The 26,442-nt window shown below is 39.1% G+C and overlaps 1 protein-coding gene across 1 annotated transcript in view; it reads right to left on the bottom strand.

Moving 5' to 3' along the window:
• Positions 1–26,442, bottom strand: part of LOC120913770 (vascular endothelial growth factor receptor kdr-like) — a 239,058-nt gene that overhangs the window by 129,592 nt on the left and 83,024 nt on the right. Inside the window, exon 5 of the mRNA XM_040323969.1 lies at positions 7,142–7,301. Within this exon, the coding sequence (XP_040179903.1) occupies positions 7,142–7,301 (160 nt within the window). The remainder of the gene's footprint in view (positions 1–7,141; positions 7,302–26,442) is intronic.

Below are 26,442 nucleotides of genomic sequence, written 5' to 3'. Positions count from 1 at the left end.
TCCCCATTTATTACAGAGCCATTGTCAACTGTGTCCTCTGCAGAGCTTCCGCTGCTGGAGACCAGACCGGATCGGCTTCAAAAAAGGTATGTGTACTAATTTCTTCTTTACAGGGCTAGATAGGTTAGTGTTAGATCCTGGATGTCGGTAGATGCAGGAATTTTAGTGTTAGGGTGGACTCTTATCAATTCAGAGACTAATGCCCCGTACACACGATCGGAATTTCCGATGGAAAAAGTCAGACAGACTTTTTCCATCGAAAATTCCGACCGTGTGTATGCCCCATCGGATTATTTCCATCGGAATTCCGAGGAATTCCGTTGGAGTTTAGATAGAGAACATGTTATTTTTTACTCCGATGGAATTCTGTAGGAATTCTGATGTGATTTTGGTCGGACAAAGGTCTGATCGTGTGTACGGGGCTTTAGGCTACTGTTGCAGCTACTTCATCTATAGCATTTACCTTTCAGATGGGCATGTTTCAGTATCTAGGTGACCAGGGTTTTTATGCTTGATTATATTATCTAGGGGTTAGTTGATCATTTCCCATCACATTGCTTGGAGCAATAGGGAAAGAGCAGTTCAAGGTATAATCAAGCAGTTCACAAAATACCAACAGAAATAAACACTGAGCATGGGGAACTGACAAAAGTCAAGAGCCCCTTGAGTGACTCTCATCTACAATTCTGTATCCTAATACAGAAGTGTAGATGAGAGTCACTCAAGGGGCTGTTGCCAATGGATAAGGAAGTGGAATGTCAAACCAAAACAAAAATCAGAATGGTGGGAAGGGCACTAATAACTAACTTTAATTTAGCTATGACTTACAAAATCTCATGTATTTAATTTAGTTGTTTTTAACATATTTTTTATCATATAATAACAGAAGAATAAGATGTAAGATGACAGTTACTTTGCACCTTGATCCAGACCGCTAGAATTAGCTAAATTGTTTTTATGTTGGACGTTCTGGCAACAAGTTAATGACTGTAACAGCTACAAGAACAGAAGTATCCTCAAGGTCCAGGCTAAGCATAAACCACTCATACAAAGTGACTTATTTGTGTGCTGTATGAATTCTATTAAGTTAATGAAATGCTAAATCCTTGGGATTTAGTTATTAGTATCAAGTTTACTCTCAATTTCCTCACTTGTCATTCATTTTACTAGGAGCTCAGCCAATGAAACACGATAATTGGCTCTTGCTCACGTTCTGAACAAATGTTGATGTATTTGATGTGGCATAATGCTACAGAAAATGTGATGTATCAGCTACGTTTACAATTACTAAGACAATACATGGTGAGTTATACTTTACATACACGTGACATGTTTTAGCTCACCAAGGGAAAGAACTAGGTATTGGGCTTAAGGCTGGGTACTTTTTTTTAATAAATTTAACTCAAAAAAGCATTAGGTCACTGGAGATGCAACATTGAGCATAACACACACTTTGTACAAAGCATCAACTATAAGTGACCAGCAATGGCATTGTACAAATGCAGTATGTACAACTGTTCAGCATATATCAAACATTGTATATAAAGTGTATGCAGAACTGAGATTAATTTTATGTAATGTGGATAATTAGAGACTTTCTCAATATCACAGTCAGTTAAAGAAATCTGTCTCATAACAGAAAACGTTTCTGAAAACCAAATAAGAACTGGAAAATGCTCCAACAATTGATGATCACATTTATTTTCTGAAGGTATCACACAATTAATTATTATTAACACGTATTCTGTTATTATTATAGCAGGCCTCCACATTTTATTAAACTTCTGGACACATCCTCTATTTAATACACAGTTTTTATAGGGTAATATTTTATCTACCAAGAACATGTAATAATTAAAAAAAAACTTCTGCCTTTAGAACCACTTTAATCAACGATTACAAGTTAGGGGCTATTTTTCTTTATCCTACCCTTACTATATTTTAAAATGTAGACAGGCTGACATATGACTATTAGCAGACAGACAGTGTTTGACAGCTACTGACACAGCAAGGCAGACAAAGAATTTAACATGTGCTTCTGGGTAAAATCATGGGTGGAATGTAATGTTATACCTGGTAGACATACAGTAATATTGCCTAAAAGCATGCAATTACAACCCTTCCTTGTGACTAAGCTGTCCAGCAGAATGGAGATATGGAAAGAGTAGAGTAGATCAATGCTCAGACAAAAAGATATAAAGTATGTTTTACAAAATGTACAGGTTGATTCCTAACTGAGGATCCTCACAGGTTCTGAGAATACCACCAATGAAACAGTGGACATAAAAAGACTGAGAACTGTAACTATAGGATAACTAAATAGAATATTAGCCCTTAATTTTTCCTTAAAGGACAGAGTTCCTTTGAAAGTTAAAGGAACACTAAAGGCAAACTTTTTTTAATTAAAATAACAAACATGTTATACTTACCTCCACTGTGCAGCTTGTTTTGCACAGAGTGTCCCCTAACCCTGTCTTCTGGGGTCCCTCGGCGACTGTCTCGGCTCCTCCTTGCAAAAGTTTTCCACCTTCATGCGACCGAGCATGGTGGAAAGCTTTTGCGAGCGTGCTCCGTGATACAGCGGCGGGCATAGCCGCCGACTGTATTACTTGGCCCTGCCCCCTGGCGCGCCACGTCATCCACTGTGATTGACAGCAGCACCAGCCAATGGCTGCACTGCTATCAATCTGTCCAGCCTAGCCAATCAACGGCCAGGCTGGGAACCGAAGAGGATCACGTGGACACGCGTGGGACTTTCGAGGGGTCAGGTAAGTAAAACGGGGGTTCGGGGGGGGCGGTACCGTCGGATGTTTTTTCACCTTAATGCATAGGATGCATTAACCTCCCTGGCGGTATGATTCTGTCAGAAAAAAGGTGCTGAAAGCGGTACCATTATTTGCAAGGCGTTTTATATTGTAGGTCTGTCATTTTTAGAAATAACTCACTTAAATCTGACCAAACAAGATTCTAATAGGCATCCCAGGTATGACATTTTTTTAAAAACAAAATTATAAATTATAATATAATAAATAATTATAAATAATTATAACAAATAATAATATAATTATAATAAAAATTATTCAATAATGTAATCAAATTAAAATCACTGAAATTTGCTCAGTTGCAGAATTGTTGCTGTCATTATTTTTTTTTTTTTATGACGAATTTCCCCACAAATCGCTATCGCACAATTCTGCAAGTGATTATAATTTATTATCGCTGTTTTTTAGCTGATCTAAAACTATTTTTGACATAAAGGGACACTTTTGGTTGCTATGGACAATCTACAGTTTGCAGGGAGAAAGAAACGTTTTTATTATATAAAATGACATGCATGACACAGGACAGACCACTAGGGACAGGGGGGGTGTGTTTTTTTTACATACAGTACTGTAATCTATAAGATTACAGTATACTGTATGTAATGTGTTTGTTTACGTTTTTGAATTTGGCGCCGTTCTCCGTCCCCGTGCGTCGTAACGTCGCAGGGAACGGAGATCGGCGTCACACGGAGGCACTATGTGAATCGAGCGAGGTCCCGCTCGCTCACACAGCGCGGTGGCATCGCTGGATCCAGGGACAAGGTAAGTAAAAAGTGCCTGTGGATTCAGCGAGGCGAGCCGAGACTGACTCGGGGTTACCGATCGTAGCAGGAAAATCAAACCCCGAGTCAGTCTCGGGAAGACCGCCAGGGAGGTTAAGGTGAAAAAACATTTACCTTTACAACCCCTTTAAAGTATACTAGGGTGGGGGGGAGGGGTTGGGGGCAGGAATATGATTGGGGGTTACACAAAACCCCCCTTCTTCAGGGCTAGAAAAAAATATGAAAATATTTATGAAGGATAGGTATGTAAGTACAAAGTATGGAATGCAAATTACCACATGCGAGGCAAAAAATCACTTTATACAGTATATACTTAAAACCATGTGATTAATCAGAACTATTCCCAATAAACAGAATAAACCCAACAAGTATTGAGAAATTTAAAAACGCATAAGATATAGTGCACAATATTTATAAGGAAGAAAGCCAACCAGTCAAAATAAACAGTAAGAAAAAAATTACGTACAAAGGTATTCATAATAACTAAGCATGAAAGTTTGAAATGTTCAAAAGCAAAACTAATTTTACTACTGGAATAACACTTTTTGTCCAAAATAAATAAATAAACCCATCATAATATTGCAACAATGAATAACACATACTGGGGTTGATTTACTAAAACTGGAAAGTGCAAAATCGGTACAGTTCTGCATAGAAATGAATCAGCTTCCAGGTTTTATTGTTAAGCTTAATTGAACAATCTGAAGTTAGAAGCTGATTGGCTACCATACACATCTGCACCAGATTTTGCCCTCTCCAGATTTAGTAAATCAGCCCCACTGTATTAAGGCTATGACTTTGGATACATGCCGAAACACGTAAGCCCTGTATTATCTTGTACCACACCTGGATTAATAAATGTATTCATTGCGAAAGATCGAGCTGCCAGCTTTCCTTTATTTACAACCCCACTGTTGGAAACATCATAATGTAATAATTGTATATATCATGTAAAGAGATGCTGGAAATTGTTATAGTAAAGTTTACTTGCAGAGTGTCAGAAACTAATCAAAATGTAATTAAAATATACATATATCAGGGAAAAACAACTGTGTGGTGATGATATAAGATTAGAGGTGAATAGAAAAAATGTGGAAACAAGGGACTAATAACTAATTGTAGGTTTGAGCTGTTTGTGAAAGGGTAAAGTCCATGGGGCAAAAAAAAAACCCGCCATGTAATAGGTAATAATAATAATAATACAAATTAAAGCGTATCTAAACTCAAAAACGAAAATTCAGTATATTGCTGTTTAACAATAAATATGGCAGCTGCATTCATTTTCCTTTGTAGCCTTTTTTTCCCTTATTTTTACCTGGTAATCCAGACACTACAACACTCTCTGTCTTGGTGGCTAAACTTTATGGAGGAGCAACAGAGCCACCCTTAAACAGCAGCATTGTCAGTCCGGGGAGAAGGTAATGCTAGCCCATGCATTCATAATTTTTTTGGTTCAACCAGTAGGTTGAATGAAAAAAAAATGATCAAATTCCTCCATTCATCCACATTTGTTGTAGATGAGCGAATCCTCCCACTGTGCTATCTTGTTCTGATGGTGGGGAGCCTACTCCGCCATCAAATATAAATTATTTGTGCTGTTAGCTATATACGGTGGCACCGACCATCTGGGAAAAACTCAACAGGCTGAATGTACAGAAGTTGATCAGTTGATCAGTAGATCGACTTCTGTACAACCAGGGTGCCTATACATGAATTGAAATTTGTCTGGTCCCTGCTGAACCTTCTGAATTTCGATCCGTGTATGGCCAGTTTAGACTAGAAGATTTAGATGAACTTGACTAAAAAATGAACTCCAGCAACACTTTATAAGCAGTTACAGCAACAATGTTTTTCCTTTCGGGACAAAGGTTTTATCTAACTAATAAAAGCTGACCATTGTGATCAGTGTCAGTAGTAAATGGTTTCTCAATTCTCTGTCACTTTTACTGGACATCTTGTTCTGTTAAAGGAAATTAAAAATTAACATACTTACTGGCTGGATCAATAAGACCCCTTTCACACTGAGGTGCTTTGCAGGCGCTATAACGCTAAAAATAGTGCTTGCAAAGCGCCCTCAAAGAGCCGCTGCTGTCTCTCCAATGTGAAAGCCCCAAGGGCTTTCACACTGGAGCAGTGCGGTAGCAGGACAGTAAAACAACTCCTGCTAGCCGCATTATTGAAATCAATGGGCATCGCGGCCGAACCGCTGGAAAAGCGCTGCTGCAGTGGCGCTTTGCAGGCGGTTTAACCCTTTCTCGGCCAAATAGCGCCGCGAAAACGACGGTAAATCACTGCTAAAAATAATGATTTACTGCCGACGCCCCCACCGCCCCAGTGTGAAAGGGACACTTGTGTAAATTGAAATAAGATGTAAATGTGAAATAAAAAGTAAGATATTAAATAATACATTTAAAAAAAGGTGACAATAATGTCTGGGAAAAATATGTACAGAAATGCCAATGGCCGTGACAAGCGGAGGAAAAACTGTGGACAAAATAGGGGAAAATGATTAGGATAAAAATGACATACTGATAGCGATTAAAATGTCTGTAGCCTGTTAAAAATGTTAAACTTTTATGTTTAGTTATTACGAGTATCCTTGCATTTATTTTTTATTTATTACTCGAAATTCATTGGCACTGGTTGTTTCTTTTTTTTTTGTTTTGTATTTTTTTTATGTTTGCCAGTTAATTTCTATACTATGAATTTGCTGTAATTTTGCAGATTTTTTTTGTTAGTTAAAACTTTTAGTGAAATGACAGTGATTCTAAAAATTGTATCTACTTATTCTGCACTGTATCTTATGGGTTGTCCAATTTACAATATGTTTTAGGTTTCTCCTGTTTTTTTAGGAAAAGTTTAAATTCATCACACGGTTTTTAAGTATATTTTATGTAATATGGTTTTTATCCTTGGATGCAGTCATTTGCCTTCTATACTGTGTGTGTTCCTTCTGTGAACCAAATGTATGATTTAATGATTTTAGTCTCTTGGACATTTGTTTGCCACTCTTCTTAGATTGCGTACAGTTTATTGTCATCTGTGTACCATTGTGGGGATTTCCCTTCACTTCCTGTCCTGTGGAAGATAGGAGAACTCTCCAAGGTGAGCCAGAAAAGATATCCTCACTGGTGACAACTGAAATTTCTCATCACTTTAGTCCCGGATACAGTGGTCACCAGAACAAATAGATAAAGTGAATCGCCCTAGAGAGGACACAGGGAGCAGTAAAAATCTGATATAGGTTCTGTACTTTCCCCACTGGATGTTTGGGCCTCAAATACCCTTTAAACCTATGATACTGAGAGAGGTTATATGACAGCACTTTGTCACTGAATGAAAATGCTTATTAGGAAATGATAGATCAGCATCCCAACGCAGTTTTTAGACATAGAGATGTCTCAGATCAGAGATGACATTAACAGAAATATCTGAATATATGAGAATACTAGAAAATATGGTGCCTTTGTCCATTTAGTGGTATGAGCAGTTATTTCTGATGTTTAAACATTCTGAACATGAGATTCTGCTGCTTACCTATTTTTGGTTTCCAGAACAGAGATTGGAAAAGCTTCCCTTTGACTGTAGTGACACATTTCACAATTTCACTAAGACTGTAATGAGGTGATGAGATTGTAAATCCAATCTTTGGATCCCATTCCATTCCAGGCTGGTTGACTTCATCTGTACTACGGTACTGAAAAAGAATAAAACACTTTAGAACTAGAACTCTATCCACTAACTTATATGGTGCATATAATAGAGGCATTGTAGCAATTTGATTGACATAAAGCCTCCATTACCAGGTCCACATCTTACCTGGCCACCAAGCCTCATTATTAGTCTCAGCTGTCCACAGGCCTTTATATATGTGAGCTGGGTGATGCCTGGGGCTCTCTGTCTCTCACATTCTGTCTTTCATGGAAGCATTCTGCTTGGTGAAAAGGCTGAGCACTGGCAGAGCATTAAAGAAAGGTACACATGCTGCCTGTTATTATCCCTTTTAGTGTCATTCACAGAAAAAGGAGTGGTTGCTTTGTTTTACTCCATAGACTTGCTGTACAAAGCATTGAAATAGTGTTTTTTGATGACTTACTAAAAAAAAGTGCAGGACAACCCAGCTTGGACTGTTCCGAATATATCTATACCTATCTATCCATCTATGCATCTGTCCATCTATATTGTATATATTAGAGGGAAAGCAAGCATGCATGAGTTCTATTGACTGTGATAATGACATACAGCATCATATATAGCTCTGTGCTCAAAAAGGTATTGCAGCCATTCACATGATTGCTATTATTTTGAAAATTACATTTGAAAAATCTCAGTTTGAATGATTACTATCAATTGCACAAAAGTTTGAATATCTCTGCAAGATGTAATATGTACATTTTCTGTACACATATCTAATAAATCATAGTAAGATGTGTCATGTAGGAGACTGGCCCCTAGTGGAGAACTTGTATACAGTCACAATGTCTGCAGAGTTCAAGTCCACATTTGCTCATTGGGGGTGATCATCCTATTTAATATAGGTATTTATATAGCACCTTCAATTTACACAACGCTTTACATACATGCTGTACATTCACATCAGTTCCTGCCCTCAAGCAGCTTACAATCTAATGTTCCTAACTCTCACAATCATACAAACACATAGTAGGCTCAATTTAGACAGGAACCAATTAACCTATCAGCATGTCTTTGGAGTGTGGGAGGAAACCAGAATAATAATAATATATCATTACATATGGGTTGTAGTAATGTATTTTATATAGTCAAATATGCACAGTTATTTGATAGCGCTGTTTTAATTTGTTGACACTCCTTAGAGAGTTTCATCATCTTACATTCTTTTTGTTCACTTATTATCTTCTAAACAGCAGCTAGGCATCATCCACTCCTCCATAGGCGCAACGGTGGGCGACTTTTTAGGGCGCATTCTATAGATCACCCATTGTTACTATCAGGAAACCAGAATACCAGAAAAAAAACATGCAGAGACAGGGAGAACATGCAAACCTTGCTGGTAGTGCAGTGGCTGGGATTTACACCGACAACCCTAGTGCTGCTATAGTAGTAGTCACTTAGTAGTAATCACTTAGCCACTGTGCTGCCAAGTGATTTTCATTTATCCACAGCTGTTTATGTTATCATGGAACACTTTTAAAAGTGTCAAAGCTGGTGGTATTAATACTTAAAGCTCACTTGCACAATGAAGGGTGTAATGTTCTTGGCTCTGTTAACACTTATACAAATGGAATCGCTAAGCTTAGATTTTGAAGACAATCCCATCCCCTCAACTTTATTTATTAATCATGTAAAGAAAGTAGAAGTCAATTTAAGTATCTGATTTATTAAGCATGCTGGCTGATTGGGAGGCGAGGGGGATAAGGATCATTACAGATGAAAATACGTTGCCTTGACGTCCACTTTAAAACATAGTTTACAATCTTAGGACCTTTTCTGCCTTCCTAACAGAGTGGACTTCATTTGATCTTTTTTAGTATATCTAATCTGATTTTATGTGAAGTCAAACTTTCATTTTTGTTTACTAATTAGTTCCTTTAACTGATCTGCAGTAGCTTTCGGTTAGAGATATAAAGGGATGTCAAGGCACTGGGGTTAAGACATATCTCAAAAGAGAAATTATCGGTGCAATTTTTTGCACCGGAAACTTTTTTTTTTCCTGAAATCCACACACATGATGCTTTCTATTATCGACACCAGGGTTGGCAAGCATTCTGAATAAAGGGCCTTTAATGTCCTTCAGATTTTGGAGGGGCTGGGCTGTGGTCACTGTGAGTAGAAAATGCCCTGATGATATCAATGAGAGTAAAGAATCTCCCCGAATTAGTGTGAGGAATATTACCAAATTGTTGGTATTAAGGGGCAAAATAGTGCCCCATCATTGATGTTGATGGGAGAAGTAGTGCCCCCATTGTTGTTATTAGGGGAAATAATTGTGGCCCATCATTGGTGTCAGTGGGAAGAATAGTTCCCTGCAGTTGGTGTCAGGGGGAGAAATAGTGTGCCATCATTAGTGTCCGTGGGAAAAATTGTGGCCCATTGTTGTGGTCAGTGGTAGGAATAGCTCCCTTCTGTTGGTATCAGTGACAGGAATTATGCCCCATTGTTGGTATAGAAGGAATAGTGCCTTTTATCAGTGGCAGGAATAGTGTCCCAAAGGCCTGATAAAGGCAAGAAAGGGGAGACAGTAGTGTAGTGTGCTGGCTGCAGAGCAATAAAGTAACAAGTAAGGTATGCTGGTTAGGGTATAAGTATTGCTACAGATGAAAAACAGTATTGCCTTGACTTCCACTTACTGACAGGACCCATTTTGCTATTCTAAAATAATGGAAATCAATTTCAAAGTTTTTTTAGTCTCTTATTATTATTATTATTATTATTATTATTATTAATATTATTATTATTATTATGTGAAGTCAAACTTTCACCATGCTCATAGGCATGCGCACATGGTGTGCCAAGTGTGCCTGGGCAGTTTTTAATCTCCCTGTGTGGCACATATTCCCCCTGTTTAGCCCCTGATATTTCAGCAAATAAAAAAAAAAATGTTGCTCCTAAAAAATAATAAAAAAAATGTAATTGTAAAAAATTATGCAAAATAAAATAATACAAATAAAAACTACTGACACCAATCTCTGCCCTCATGACACCATCCACTGATCTACTAACACCATCAGTATATATACACATGCACACACGCATATGTGTTTGAGCTTTGGGGTCTAATTCAATAGGCTTTGCACACCTATAACCAGGCTAATAACAAAATTTCAACCTGTGCACGACCCAATCAACTATTAAAAGTGCATAAGAAGAGAAATAAATAACAAAAATAGCATCTCACAACATTTTAGGAGGTTTAATAATAAAGGCCTCACTTGATTAAAATTTTGGGGTGTGGAAAAAATAGAGAAGTACTAAAAAGGGGGTGATTATATTAGGTGATTGAGTCTCAAGGAATCTTGGTGAATCTTTGAGACCAAAGTACTGGAAGATTTTAGTTCATTAGAATGTATTTTAAACGGTGGATTATGTTTTCACTTCAGATTATACTTTTAGTGCTTTTAGGAGTGGTATATATAATTAGTGAAGGGGGATAAGGTTCATGCATTTATTTTTTTAATGTACCAGTGATCCTCAATCTGCCTTAGGCTTTATGCATTCAATGACAGCTCTATTTTTCTTTTACAAAGATTTATTAGCAAGTTAGCCAACATTAACAGGAATACCGATAGATGGATACAAATGTAGCAAACAATAGACATAGGAGAATAATGAAAAAATACAAACACATAAATAGTACTGATCCTATCCAGAGCAATCCTATCTACCAGACAGGAATATGCAATCAATACAGTAAGCAAGGTATATTGGTAAAAAAAAAAAAAGAAGCAACCAAGATAAAATAAATTCTGAATTAAAGAAGAGAAATAGGAAAGAAGTAGAGAAAGAGAGGAAGAAGAAGAGGAAAAAGAAAAGAGAAGGAGTCCACGGGGTGCAGGCCAGAAGAGCCCTAAATTGAAAGAAGCATACCATCAAACCGGGAAGGCTGAGCATACGCGATCCATGGCCGCCAGATTTTAAGAAACTTATCATGCGTGTCAAGCAAAATAGCTGTTCATTTTTCGCTCACCATAACATCATTCACACGATTTTTAACAGCCTCATAACTAAGCACAGGGGTTTTCCAAGCCTTAGCAATTGTCATCTTAGTTGTGGTAAAAATATGTTGTGCTAACTCTCTTTCCGGTCGTAACAATTCGGCAATAGGTTTGCCCAAAAGGGCTTCATAGGGATCCCTTTTGAGGTTAACTTGAAATAGATTCCGAATAATTGCATAAACCCTGACCCATAGTCTACAAGCTTTCCAGCATGACCACCAAATATGCACCATGAAACCCTCCTGTGATCATCCTCGGAAACAAAGGGGAGAGTAAGATAGTATGAAGCGGGCCAATCTAGCAGGTGTGTAATACCACCTGTACAACACTTTATAAGCATAAGGACATTTTTAAAATAAGGACATTTTTTGAAGATTTAGAAATAGCTATAGTCATAGCCTGCCAGTCCTCTGGATCAAGCTGTCTACCCAAGTCTTTCTCCCATTGAAGATGGTAGGGTCTAAGTGGGTTTTTTTTTAGCCGAGATTATAGAAGAATAAATGAGAGAAATAAGGCCTGTAGAATGGGGTCTAGCTCTGCATATAGCCTCAAAAGGGGTCAGTATATAAGGGGTCAGACTAGATTTAATAAGTTGTTGAAGAAAATGTCTAAGTTGTAGGTAACTATAATGTTCCCGCAAGGAAATATCATGCGAAGAACGTAGGGCCTCAAATGACAGGATCCTAGTGGGAGTGAACAGAGAGTGGATATCAGTGAACCCATTCCTGGTCCACCATAAGAATTGCGCTGGATTTTTACAGCCTGGAGGAAATAAAGGACAATTGAGAAATCGCAAAAGCGGGATATGAGGGGAGATCAAGCCTGCAGAATATTTAACCGAGTCCCAAAGACGTAAAGAGTGGGCCAAACAAGGTCCCATGACAGCTGGACAGTGAATAGGAGGATACCAAGGGACTGAAGAGACTGGTATAGGGTCGGAATCAACAAGGTCGATCGTGGCCCACAACGGCATTTGATATGTATCATGGAGACGAGAGAGTGGAGCAATATTTGCCACCGTGTAATAGGCCTGCAAATTAGAGATCGAAAGGCCACCGTTAACCCGACCGGGGATACAACATCTGCTTGTTGATTCAGGGGCGACTAGAACCCCAAACAAATTGTAACAGTTTACGTTGGTGAATTCGCAAAATATGTGAAGGGACTAGAACAGGCAAAACCCGTAAAAAATAAAGCAGTTTCGGAAGATAGGACATACGGATTGCAGTTATTCTGCCAAACCAGGACAGTGGTAGATGGGACCAGAAAGAAAGTGTCTCAGACAATCGTTTAAATAGAGATGGGAAGTTGGCCTGATACAATCCTGCATATGTTGGGGTAAGACGGATTCCCAGGTAAGGATGCGAGGAGCACCATTGGAAGGGGAAGGACGTTTTCAAGTCTTCCAGAATGAAAAGAGAGAGATTAATTGAGAGAGCCTTAGATTTAGAAGAATTGACTCAGAGACCCGAGAAAGAGCCAAAAGTGTCTAGGAGCGATAGTATATTTGGCAGAGAGGTCCTAGGAGAAGTCAAGGTTAACAAAATATCATCGGCAAAAAGGGATATTTTATGGGAAGCGCCTGCTATATCAATGCCTCTTACATCTGGATGTGAACAAACAGCTTCCACCAATGGCTCTAAAGCTAAAATAAACAGGAGTGGTGAGAGTGGGCACCCCTGGCGCGTACCTCTCCCAATGTTAAAAAGAGGTGACTCAAAACCATAGTATTTAATTTTAGCCCGGGGAGAGTCATATAAAACAGACACCCATCACAAAAAGGAGGCCCCAAATCCATAATGGCGAAGAACGGACGTTAAGTAAGGCCATGACAAAGTGTCAAAGGCCTTGTTCACATCCAAAGACAAAAGCATAGATTCTAGCGAGCGGCTGTGGGCAATATGTTGCACTTGCAATATACGTCGGATAGCGTCCCCAGCTTGTCTCTGAGGAACAAAGCCAACTTGGTCTTTCTTAATTAAACGGGGAAGAAAATAATCTAAACGATTGGCCAGAATTTTGGTGAGAATTTTCATATCTACATTAATGAGAGATATGGGCCTAAAGTTGGCCCAGGAGGAGTTGTCTCGATCAGGCTTGGGGATCATCACAATGTTAGCAGTCAAGAGATCCGGAGTAAATGATTGGCCACCCTTAACAGAATTATACATAGCCGTCAGGTGTGGCGCCACAATATCAGCTAATTTCCTATAAAAAAGTGCAGTGTAGCCATCAGGTCAGGGTCGCTTACACACTTTAAGATCTTTAATGCATTGGAGGACCTCCGAAACCTGAATGTCCCGGTCCATTAAAGCCACATGAGCCTCTGACAGTGTGGGAAGCGAGAGGTTATTAAGGAAACAGTCAGCAGCCTGAGTACCCAACCCCTCAGATGCAGAGTACAGCTTAGTAAGTCGGTAACGGAACTCCTCCAATACTTTCACTGGGTTGCCGGTAAGCGTGTTATGTCGAGTTTGCAATGTAATAGGGGTGGGCTTAGGGGTAAAGGTGCAGAGCCTATTCGCCAACATCCGATTTGGCTTATTTGCTTTAGCGTACCAAGTCTGACGAGACCAGCGTAGAACACGTTCAACATTACCAGTAAGACAGAGATCCAACTCTGCACTGGCTTGGTCTAAAAGTTTACGCTTAGCAGGGGTGGGAGATTGTTTAAAGTCATTAGAAAGTGTATCCAATCGGGCCTTTAGTTCAAGTTGCTTTAAACAGCAGTCTCTTTTACGTTTCAAAGCCAGCTGTATAAATCGCCCCCTAATGACCGCCTTATATGCCTCCCAGAGGGTTACAGGAGAGGAAACCGAATCCAAATTGGTATGGAAATAGTCCGTAGAGGCTCTCAAAATTTCCGCTCGGACCTCTTGGAGGGACAGGAGCGAATCATTCAGTACCCAGGACGAGGAACGGGGTTTATCAAGAATAGAACGACAAACCACCAAAACAGGGTCATGGTTCGACCATGGAGTGGCCAAGATGGAGGTAGAAACCACAAGAGGAAGATGTTTCCTTAACACGAAGACATGGTCAATCCTAGAGTGAGAATGGTGGGGATGTGAGTAATATGTATAATCTCTACCAAGGGGGTGAAATTCTCTCCAAAGGTCGACTAAATCATGGGTTTGCAAGGAATGAACAAATTTCTTGGCGTTGGAGGAAAGGGCCACACGCTCCGAAGGATATTTGTCCACAGAAGGATCCAATGCCAAATGATAGTCTCCCGCAAGAAGGAGAGTACCCTTTTGGTGGGATGCTAGCAAGCCACAAACATGGGTCAAAAAGGGGCCTGGGGTGCAGTTAGGGGCATAATACATCATAATAGTGACATCTGTGTCTTGTATGGTACCTTGCAATAATAAATATCTACCACCCGGGTCCGCTATCTGTTTAGTACAATTGAAAGGGACTGACTTGCGAAAGGCAATGAGTACCCCCCTGTGCTTAGTCGAGGCAGAGGCAAAGTACTGTAGACCTGCGATATTGAACAGCAAAATATTTAGGACAAGAGGCCATCGAAAAATGCGTCTCTTGCAGACACGCTATATCGATCTGCTGTTTCTTAAGATATTTATACCTGTTTTTGGGGAGAGTTCATGCCCTGATCATTCAGGGATAGCTAATTTAGCGTCATGTTAAATGTAAAGGAAAAGTGAGCAATTTCGCTCAAGCCTAAACCCTGCAGACTCAGAGAAAGAAAAACAAATAGAAAAAGGGAAAAAAGCAAGTGAGAGGCAAGAAAAGTGAGTTACATAAAGAAATTGAAGAACATAAAAAAAATTTGATGCGAAGAATACTGAAACAACATAGTTGCATATAGTAGTGGGACAAAGGCCCACTAAGGAGGTTGGGGGTTGATCCGGAAAATCGACCAGACCAAGTTCCGGCACAACTGGGGGAGCAGTGGTCCGACGGAACCACCCGCGTTTTTCATAACAAAAACATATCAATTTTGTAAAATAGAAAAATAGACACATAACATAATTGTTCTGTGAAGGGTACAACTGAAAAATAGAAAACTATACAGGACAGCTCTATTTTTAATGTCTAGCCAGCTCAGTTCCGGGTTTGAGCAGGTCAGGTGGTAGGTAGTTGTTTAAATATCTCTATGGCAGGTGGTAGGTAGTTGTTGAAAGATCTCTATGGCAGGTGGTAGATAGTTGTTTAAAGATCTACATGGCAAACAGGGTCTCTTACCTTTTTGAGGAAGTCTGGGATTGGACAAGATGTATAAAAGGGGCAGAGTGATCTTGCTAGCTAGGACTCTTGGATAAGCTGAGTGAGTGGTAAGACGTTCATTTACTTCTCTGTGATCGCATATGCATATAAACTTTATGCACTGATATTAATATACAATGTGAGTGTTTTTAAAGTGATATTAAAAGGCAATATTTTTTTAAAATAATAAACCTGTCATACTTACCTGCTCTGTTCTGTGGTTTTGCACAGAGCAGTCCCTATCCTCCTTATCCCGTGTCCCTTGCCTGCACTCCTGTGGTCCATTTACACACAAAGTAGCAGCTAGGCCCTGCCCCCCCCCTCCTCATTGGCTCACTGGCTGTGATTCTCAGTCAATGATGAGAGAGAGTCCCCGGAGTGCCGAGGCTCTCGTGCTCATTGCTGGATCGCAGTGGAGTTCAGGTAAGTATTGGGGGGGGGGGGGGAAGGGGCTGGATGGCTGCTGCACACATAAGGTTTTTTTACCCTCACGCATAGAATGAAAAAAAAAAACATGAGCCTTTAGAACCACTGTAACTATTGCCTTAATTTAATTAATCGGTCAGTGAACGCTGAGAAATATTTTCTTTTCATATGTACTATTCATGCTGGAACTATTTTTATGAGAGCTGCGTGATACTTGAAAGTGGGTGGAGGCGACTGGACCACTGCTTTTTTTTTCCTTAAAGAGACACATGCGCTTCTGACCTCATTTTATGTGTGAGGTCCTATATTGACGGTGAGCGGTTTGGTGTAGCACATGGTTAAGACTGCCCACTGCACAGTGGGAGTTTTTGAACTTGCATGGGGAATATAGTGTGTCAGCAGCGCACAAACCTTTTGTGATTTTCACAGACAATTAGGATTGTTGGAATTTATACTTCTGTTTTAGGGCACTTTGTGTATTATATATATATATATATATATATATATATATATATATATATATATATATATATATATATATATATATATATATATATATATATATATATATATATAATGGTGTTTGTCACATAATGCATGTAATAACTATAATTATTGATGTATTTTTATATATTAATTGTTTATTATCAGTGGGAAGGTCTGCACTTTATTTTATCATTTTTATGATGTTTATTCAGCTCTTGTGTGATTATACAGCACCTACATCAGTCTTGGGAAAATAATTGATTGTAGTCTATAAGAACAGCATCAAATACAATGTGTGCAGATTAAATGCTCTGAACCTGGTCTTGTTTTGTCTGAACTTTAATACTTAAGATAAGATTTTGTTTTACAGAAAATGAAGGATCTTGGAGTGACATATTGCAGTTCCACTCCCATTCCATACTTTAGTAATTGGTTCCATATTTCCCTCTCCTATCCATCTAATTCAACATACACTTGTCTGTTTTATTAAGTAAGGGCAGGTGTTTATTGTGATTCCAAAGCAAACACACAGTTCATCCCATAGGAGCTGCCAATCACCACAAGTCTTTATGACAGTATCTGTAGTTTATCTCATCACTTCAGTATGTATAGAACTAAACTGCATCCAGACACAATATACTTGTAGGCTTTTCACTTTGCAAGAGAAAATACACTGTGTAGTGGAATTATCCCCAGAGCTTAGTGAATGTGGTGCAATTTAACTTTACAAAGAACACCCATATCAGGTGCACGGAGTTTTTGCTTGCACATGATTGGATGAGAGCTGCAGAGTGCACCTTCCCTTGTACAGTGAGACCAGCCTATTTACCTTTACGCCTATTTACCTTTAGTAAATCAAACTCTTGGCCCTTTCAGGGAAGTCTGGCTGGAATGATCCCTATTTAAAGCTTCTCATTTTAGTCCATGTCAGGAAATGATAAACAACACAATTCTGTTAGCAATGTTTCTTTGCTTTCCTTGTCTCTTTTTGTTACTGATTAGTAACAATGTTTGTATTTCTGATATGTATTTCTACTAAGTCACAGTCCTTCATATTTATGATGTCCATTTTCTAGAACAGTTTGAAGCTGATGATGTAATTGAGCTTAAAGGGGTTGTAAAGGTACATTTGTTTTCCCTAAACAGCTTCCTTTACCTTAGTGCAGTCCTCCTTCACTTACCTCTTCCTTCCATTTTGCTTTTAAATGTCCTTATTTCTTCTGAGAAATCCTCACTTCCTGTTCTTCTGTCTGTAAGTACACACAGTAATGCAAGGCTTTCTCCCTGGTGTGGATTGTCCTGCTCGCCCCCTGCTTGGACTACAGGAGAGTCAGGACGCCCACTAACACACAGCTCCTTTCTCTATCTGCAACGTAGAGAACGTCCTGACTCTCCTATAGTCCAAGGGAGGGGGCGAGCACGACAATCCACACCAGGGAGAAAGTCTTGCATTACTGTGTGTAGTTACAGACAGAAAAACAGGAAGTGAGGATTTCTCAGAAGAAATAAGGACATTTCAAAGAAAAATCGAACGATGAGGTAAGTGAAGAAGGACTGCACTAAGGTAAAGGAAGCTATTTAGGGAAATAAATTGTACCTTTACAACCCCTTTAAGTGTGGTGCTGCCTTAATGGAACGCCATGTGCTGAACAATTGAGAGCCCATTCACACATCCGCACTACATGCAATAAAACATGCATTTTACCAGGCATTAAGTGAACAGCAGTGTGCTGTGGCTAATGGGATGGAGGAATGGCTTGCCACAAAAAGCTTCATGTGTGTGTTGTGTATGACTTTAAGAATCACAGGATATACAATTAGGATATTTAAAGCACAACTTTAAACACTTTTTTTACATGTTGTATTTCTTTTTGCATTTTTTTTTTTATCCCTGTGACACCAGCGCAAACAAATTAGGGGAATAGGTTTACCAGGATGAGAAGGTACAAACATTAGTGTAAACCTGGTAAAAGTTCTAACCAGTCTTCATTCCCATTGAAGAGCTTTCCCATCACATCTCTTGTTCTTACCCCCCTCACCACCGGGGCAGAGGCTCAACAATTGGAACACACAGCAGTAAGAACCTAAGAGACGTTCCATTCCCATTAGCAGTTTTTCAACAAATACATTTTGGCTGGACTTGGACTCAGGATCACTTTTATTCAAAAGCCCACCTGTAAAAGAAGAAGGTTGCTATACATACCTTTCCGCCAGTCCATGTGTCGAAAATCTGGGGCTTCTCTGTTCCCCAGCCACTGCATCTTATACTTGCTCCCCTGCCAGCCACTGTAGTTCCTCCTGCCTGCTCATATATCACAACAGGTCGAGTGAGCCAGGGGAGGAACCACCTTCATATCTGACACCCAGGCTAGGTTTCCCCTTGAGCTTCTTTGAGCATTTTTGTGAAGCGTTTTTATGGGCATTCATAATCACACATTTCTTAGGCTAGAGAATTTTTTTCTTTATAGGAAAGCTAGAAATTATGAAAAGGAGATGCAAGAAACTGCGTGAAAAATTTGCATTATGTGCATTTGTTAGGAACTCCCATTGCAGTCTATAGTGACCAAAAAAGCTCATGCTGCAACACACTTCAAGAGACACATCACTCGGCTGTAAATAGGCACCATAATCCTCATGCTGAGTGTTAAGTTCACAGTTGGCAGCAGTCTGTGGAGTAGAAATTTGTTTTTGAATATTCACATGTTAGTACAGTGCTAATGTAATGGCATCTATATGGCACGGCAGCATAATAATTGCTGACTTGTGTTACACTGTACTGCCAACAGTTCCTAAATGCTAAAGGGTTGCTTTAATACACTTAGCAAATTTTTGTATATATTTTACAGCATTAGGAGGATTTCCTGAGGATCAGTTGTGTTATTAAAGGAATTTACCAAATGTATTATTTCCCTGCATGTTTAGTTAAGATTAGAGAAGGAGAGTTAGTGAAGCAATAAATCAGTACTGATTATTTCTACTTGGTATGGTAATGAATTATGGAGTGCACCTACACACACACACATACACACACACACATACTGTATATATATATATATATATATATATATATATATATATATATATATATATATATATATATATATATATATATATATATATATATATTCACAATCTGCCATTATTTAACCTTCAGATTTTTTTTTGTAGATTTTTCCTACAAAAAAAGTTATTACTGCTTTTCTGAAATTACAGCCAAGACACTGATACCCAAATAGCATCACACTCTCAGGAAATGTTAAAGACATGCTTCACATGCTCCACATAAAATTATTTATTTTTGGGTGCAAGATGATTAAGATTTATGTCTAGTCAAAAGTTTTTCATAAAGTAGGAAAGTATTAGAACCCCTGTAAGGGATTATTTTTTATTTTCTTTTAGTTTGTGTTCCCACTAGGTAGATTTACTACTTCTTTTTGTCCTGGATTCTATTGTCATTGAGACATAACGTGATGGGAAATCCTCAATTTGTCCTTGTCTCCTAAACTGCTATCCTGTGCTTTCATCCTTTCACAAGGACATCCAATGAAGACTACAAGTAGATTTTTTTTAACACACATTACAAGGAAATGACTCCTTCAAGAAACTGGCCCTGAAAATGCCATGCTACCATTACTCCTCATTCAAAGTTAAATTATTTGCTTGAAAGTGATTTTTTATGACACCGCAGCAAATTCACAAAGAGCATTGTGCAGATTGTTGCTCTACCGCCTTGTCTGGTGATAATTGTAATGTCACTTACCTGGATAGTTCTGAAATTCCCTTTAAGAACTAAAACATTGGGGTCTTTTATAGTGTGGTCTGGTTGTGAGAAGTGATGTCCCACAGGTGTGCATAAACTGTCTTCTTTATGTTCCTTGATGGTATGTCTATGCAAATTCATCCTCGCTTGCAATTTCTGTCCTGTTTTACCAACATAAGATCCTTTGCCACACCTTTTGCATTGGATTAGGTACACAACATTACAGGAGGTACAGTTGTAAGATCCCATGATATTGAAGGTCCCATTTGTGTGTGTGACACTTTTGAACAGATTGATCTAACCTGTCACGTGTCCCAGGAGATTGCCTAGAGCATGGGTCTCCAAACGTTTCATGCAAAGGGCCACTTTATTGTCCTTCAGACTTTAGGAGGGCCGGATTGTGGCCAACAGGGGCAGAAAATTTCACGGGCCCAGCATCAGTAAGAATAAATATGGCCTCCGGGTTGGTGGTCAATAGGAGGAGTAGTATTCCCCCTATTAGTAGGTGGAATAGTATCCCATCCTTGGTATCTGTGGAAGATATAGTGCCCCATTGTTGGTGTCAGTGGGAGGAATAGTGCTTCATATCAGTGGAAAGAAAAAAAACAGACACTTACCTGCTCCAAGGTCCAGCAATGCAGCCGCCCAGAGCGTCTCTCCTCACCCCCCTCTGTGCCGGCGCCTCCATTCTCATTGTGGGCATAGACCGCATAGAGGGAGGGGCCACCTAAGGCAAAAGGAGGAGTCACCTAGGCAGCCCGTAGGGGGAAGTAGGAAGTGGGACAGGAAGTCCCACTCCTACTGAAGCCCCCACACCCCCCCAAAAAAATGACATGCCAAATGTGGCATGTAAGGGGGTGAGGAGTGCTTAAAGAGGAAGCTCCACTTTTGGGTGGAAATCCGCTTTAAAGGGAATTTCAGAACTATCCAGGAAAGGAAAATGTTTGAACTAAGAATGATAATTCTTTTCGACACAAAAACGAATGGCCTAAATTTAGATATTGATTCCATTACCCATTATACTACATTTTTATGACCCCCTCTGTGACCAGCATACCCCCCCCCCCCACACACACACACACACCAGTCTATAGCTCTTCCTCTGTCTTATCTCACTAACTCTGCTGCTAGCTTTATTACCATTGATTTGTATGTGTTTGTTTTTTGTTTTTTTCCCTTTCTGCTAAAAAATTTGTGAATCAGTACTGCTTGGACCTTGAATAAGGGGACATACCCCAAAAGCTTGCCCTGAAAAATTGCATGTTAGTGCAAATAAAAAAGTATCACAGACAGTACTCAATTTTCTTTATAGGGTCTGGTAAGACATCATTTGCACTTCCCTGGGAGCTCTATTTCCAAAATAATCAATGTAAGTCACCATTGGAAATGCACTTTGCATATGCCTGAAATTGAAATTGTATACATTTTCACAGCAATGTAAAAAATTACAAGGATTTTACTTTTTTTCCAGCACAATGAAAAACAGAATTCTCACTCTTTTTTTTAAGGTAATTTGTATTTTTACAAGTTTAGATTACTATTCTACTTATAGAAGTTAAAGGCAGTTGGATGCACCTACTCTCACAATGGTTTAAAACACTGGCACATAACTGTTCTTTGCTGTAATGTACAAAACATTTCTTTGTGAGTCCTTTTCCTTCTTGCAGGTAGCATTTGTCCTCTTAATTTTGGGATCGGATGTTCTATATTTATCCATCGCAGCGTACTCCCCTTCCCAGGTTTCCTTTATACACAGGAAGCCGACTGAATGTCTCCACAAGGCTCTATCATTTCCTTGCAACAACTACAGTTTTCGGACTGGCCATTCTGAAATATTTGTAATGACCATGAATCTAAGTGCCAACTGAAACTCTACACATAGTGAGCATAATTACCAACTATCTGCAAGTTGACTCACAGGAAAAACTTCCTATGAAAAGACTTTATATGAGTCATAGGTTTATATTATAATAATATAGGCTTGATTTCAAGCCTGAGTATTTGCAATATTTGGGGTATAGGGATTCCACTTTTAAATTGCACTGAGAGAAATGAAAATTGCAACACCACTTGCAATCACAGATTCTTCTTCTAAATGTCACTCCAGGGATCTAGGAACTGGACAATGAGTTTTCAGTATTTCAAGATTGGCGTTCACTTGCAATGAAGGGTCTGACAGTCATTTCCCTACATGTCCAGTATAGGATATCTCAAAAGTTAGTAAGTGCATTGGGGTTGATTTACTAAAGGCAAATAGGCTGTTCACTTTGCAAGGGAATTTTTCCCTTGCCAGAGATTAGCAAAAGAGGTGAAGATTTGTGCAGTTGCATTGTATGTGATTGGGTACTGCTTGCAAAGTGAAACTTCACCACATTCACTAAGCTTTCACCACATTCGCTTAGAGGCAAAAGCCCTTGCAAAGTGCAACTTCCCTTTCAAAATGAACAGCCTATTTAGTAACTCAACCCTATTGTCTTTTTTTGTCCAAAGCTTGTCACAAGATAGCTGCCCTCTAAAGTTAGGCATTATCTTGCTGAAAAGTGCTATTTCCTGTCCTGTTCATCATTAATACAACTGTGTTATAACTTTATCAAGATAATGTTTGAATGTCCCTATATACACAACCTTGGCCTTTAAATACTGTGTGTAAAACCACATAGTTGACCAAAAACAGGAGTCAATGTATGGAGTTCTAAAATCACCTTCAGGACAGCACACCTAGCTCACCCTGTTGCATAGGCATAAACACAAGCACTTGGTCACTGTAACGTATAGGGTTTATGGATGTGATATGCCTGAAGCCTCATACACACGACCGAGGAACTCGACGGGCGAAACACATTGTTTTTCTCGTCGAGTTCCTTGTTAGGCTGTCGAGGAACTCGACAAGGCAAGTTTCTCCATTCCTGTCAAGGAAATAGAGAACATGCTCTCTTTTTGGCTCGTCGAGTTTCTCGACAGTTTCCTCAACGAAAATATACACACGACCGGTTTCCTCTGCAAAAAAATATCTCCCAGCAAGTTTCTTGCTGGTTTTTGCCGAGAAACTCGGTCGTGTGTACGAGGCCTTACAGAGTGTTTACATCAAACAAATAAATCATTTGAACGGCAGAATACTTACAAGACACAAGGTTAGACGGGGGAAGGATTCTATGACAACTAACAAGACACAAGGTTAGACTGGGGAAGGATTATATGGCAACTAACATGATATTAATATATTTTTAAAACATCTACTCCATAACTCTACAACAGGTTTAAAGTTTACCCCTAGTCTTTTTTTAGTTTTGGATAGAGTGGGGAAGGATTAGAACTGTTGTCAGATTTCATTGCCATTGGAGGCTTGTTGGAGAGATTATTTAACTTTCTGTCTGGTAGGAAGGTTTACCAGGACAAGAAGTGAGGGGAAATCTCTCTAACAACATAGAGATGAAAATGTTTTTTAAGTTAATTACGGCAATGATAGAACCCTCTAAGCTTTGTATTGATGACTGTTTCCCGGTTGCAGATTTTCCCTCATTTCCCTTCTGGTCGCAGTAAACCCCTTTCCCCATTCTATCAAAACTGCACAATAAAGGTGTTGCATATTTTTTTTGTGTATGTTCTATGTTGATCTTGTTTAACCACTTCCCTACTGAGTCATTGCAAAATGACATCGGCGGGAACCTTTCCTCCTTCAGAGTGGACTTCATATGACGTCCTTGCATTCCCGGCCGCTATGGGGCGCGCGATCACGGCAGGACCGTGGATTTGTGTGTGTAAACACACAGATCCATGTCCTGTCAGCAGTGAGGAGACACATCGATCTCCTCCCTTTGTGAGTCCCCTCCCCCTACAGTTAGAACACACTTTAGGGAACAGATTTAACCCCTTCAGCGCCCCCCTTGTGTTAACCACTTCCCTGCCAGTCACATTTACACAGTAATCAGTGCAGTTCTTATAGCACTAATCGCTGTGTAAATGTGAATGGTCCCAAAAATGTGTCAAAAGTGTCTGATATGTCTGCCGCAATGTCACGGTCACAATAAAAATCGCAGATCACCGCCATTACTAGTAAAACAATAAAAACAAATAAAAATGCCATAATTCTATTCCCTATTTTGTAGACGCTAGAACTTTTGCGCAAACCGATTAAATACGCTTATTGCGATTTTTTTACCAAAAATATGTAGAAGAATACGTATCGGTCTAAAAAAAAATATGTTTTAAAAAAAAAATTATGATATTTATTGAATCAAAAAAGTAAAATATATTGTGTTTTTTTTAAAAATTGTCGCTCTTCTTTTGTTTATAGCGCAAAAAATAAAAACCACAGAGGTGATCAAATACCACCAAAAGAAAGCTCTATTTGTGGGAAAAAAGAGGCGTCAATTTTGTTTGGGAGCCACATTGCACGACCGCGCAATTGTCATTCAAAGTGCCACAGCGCTGATAACTAAAAATTGGTCTGGGCAGGAAGGGGGTGAATATGCCCTGTATGGAAGTGGTTAAGACAAAAAAACAAAGTGCTAAAAATATTTTTCCTTTCCTTACTGTCCCCAGCCAGCAGGTTTAAATCCATCTTGTTTTTCATATGTTCACCAGACTAACTTTAACTGCTTTGCTTTTTACTGAATAGCTAAAATATTTTACATGCAGAGTCAACCAAGAGGCTCAACCCAATCCCTTCCTGCTCTGTACAGCACTGTACAGAGTTTTTATAAATGAGAGCCGGTCACTGCTAAAGTCACTGCTATACTTTTTCTTTTAGAAACTCAGAATGCTCTGCAAAATCATTGTCATCAGTCGCATCCTGTCATAATTTTTTTGCAAAAAAAAAAAACATTTTTATTAATAAAAAATACAAACATTCAAAAAACTTGTAAACTTAAAAAACAAAATACTGACCCAACTTTACAAAATTCTGAAATGTTGCACCTTCCAATGCTATATTACTATACATTATAAGAAAAGCGATTATATGAAAATAAACACTTATTCAGTGAACTGAGTGATGACAAGCGCCCAGAGGCGATTTAGTTCGCATGTGTAGCGCTATATACGTTTTTCACTCACTCACTCAGTCTAATTCTAAGCATTTAATTATCAGGATATATTACACTAAATGGCCAAAAATATGTGGACATGCTTCCAAATAATAAATTTCAGGTACTTCCAGTGAAGGGTACAGGTTAATCCTATGCCGTTGCTACAACATACAAAAACGTGGTATACAAAATTACACTTCCAACTTAGTGGCAACAGTTTGAGGAAGGCCATTTTTGTTCCTGCATGACTGTGCCCCAGTGTGCAAAGCCAGGTCCATAAAGACATAATTCGAGGAACTCTATATTTTAATTTCTGCTAGAAAACATACCCAATAAAAATATGTAAAAAAAAATCTAAAAATGTCTTTAGCAATTTAGGCCAATTTGTATTCTGCTACATATTTTTGTTAAAAAAATCCCAATTAGCCTATATTGAATGGTTTGCACAAAATGTATCGCATCTACAGGCTATGGGATATTTTTATTTTTATTAGTAATGGCGGTGATCAGCAATTTTTTGCCGGACTTGCGACATTACGGCACACAAATTCGACACGAAGTGACAGTTTTTGGGGACCAGTGACACCAATACAGTGATCAGTGCTAAAAAATGCACTGTCACTGCACTAATGACACTGGCAGGGAAGAGATTAACATCAGGGGAAATCAAAGGGTTAAGTGTGCTTCTAGGGAATGGAATGGTGTGTGGGATGGAATGACTGCAGGAAGAGTGACATCTGTGTTCCTGATTAGCAAGATCTCTCTCTCCCTGTCTGACAGAACAACGGTCTGCCTTGTTTACATAGGCAGACCGCCGTTCTGTCTCTCCTCTGAATGATCACGGGTGGCTGGCGGACCTGCTGATTGGCTCCCACTCACAGCGTGATGCTGGTTGCCGGCGGCTCAGCGCGTGCCCCAAACCCGGAAGTCAGGAACAACGTACAGGTGCGTTTTGCGCAGCCAGGCCGCCCTGCCGCAGTATATGTGCAGTGGGCAGTCCAGAAGTAGTTAATAAAGTTACAATTTTATATATATTTTTTTCTTGTATGCAGCAGCAATCAGATAAAAATATGTTGCATGTATTGTGTACATATATGTTAAGTCATTGGTAGGTTATTGTTTCTAAAAACAGAGGTGAAATGGTGTATAATAAAGGAAATTCAGTTCAGTTTCCTTGAAACTGAATGCATGTGTAGGTGGGGACAGAAAAACATTGTT

The sequence above is a fragment of the Rana temporaria genome, chromosome 9, assembly GCF_905171775.1.
Source record: "Rana temporaria chromosome 9, aRanTem1.1, whole genome shotgun sequence".
Taxonomy (NCBI): Eukaryota; Metazoa; Chordata; class Amphibia; order Anura; family Ranidae; genus Rana; species Rana temporaria.
Note: the sequence above shows the minus strand (reverse complement) of the source record. Positions and strands in the feature narration are given on the sequence as shown.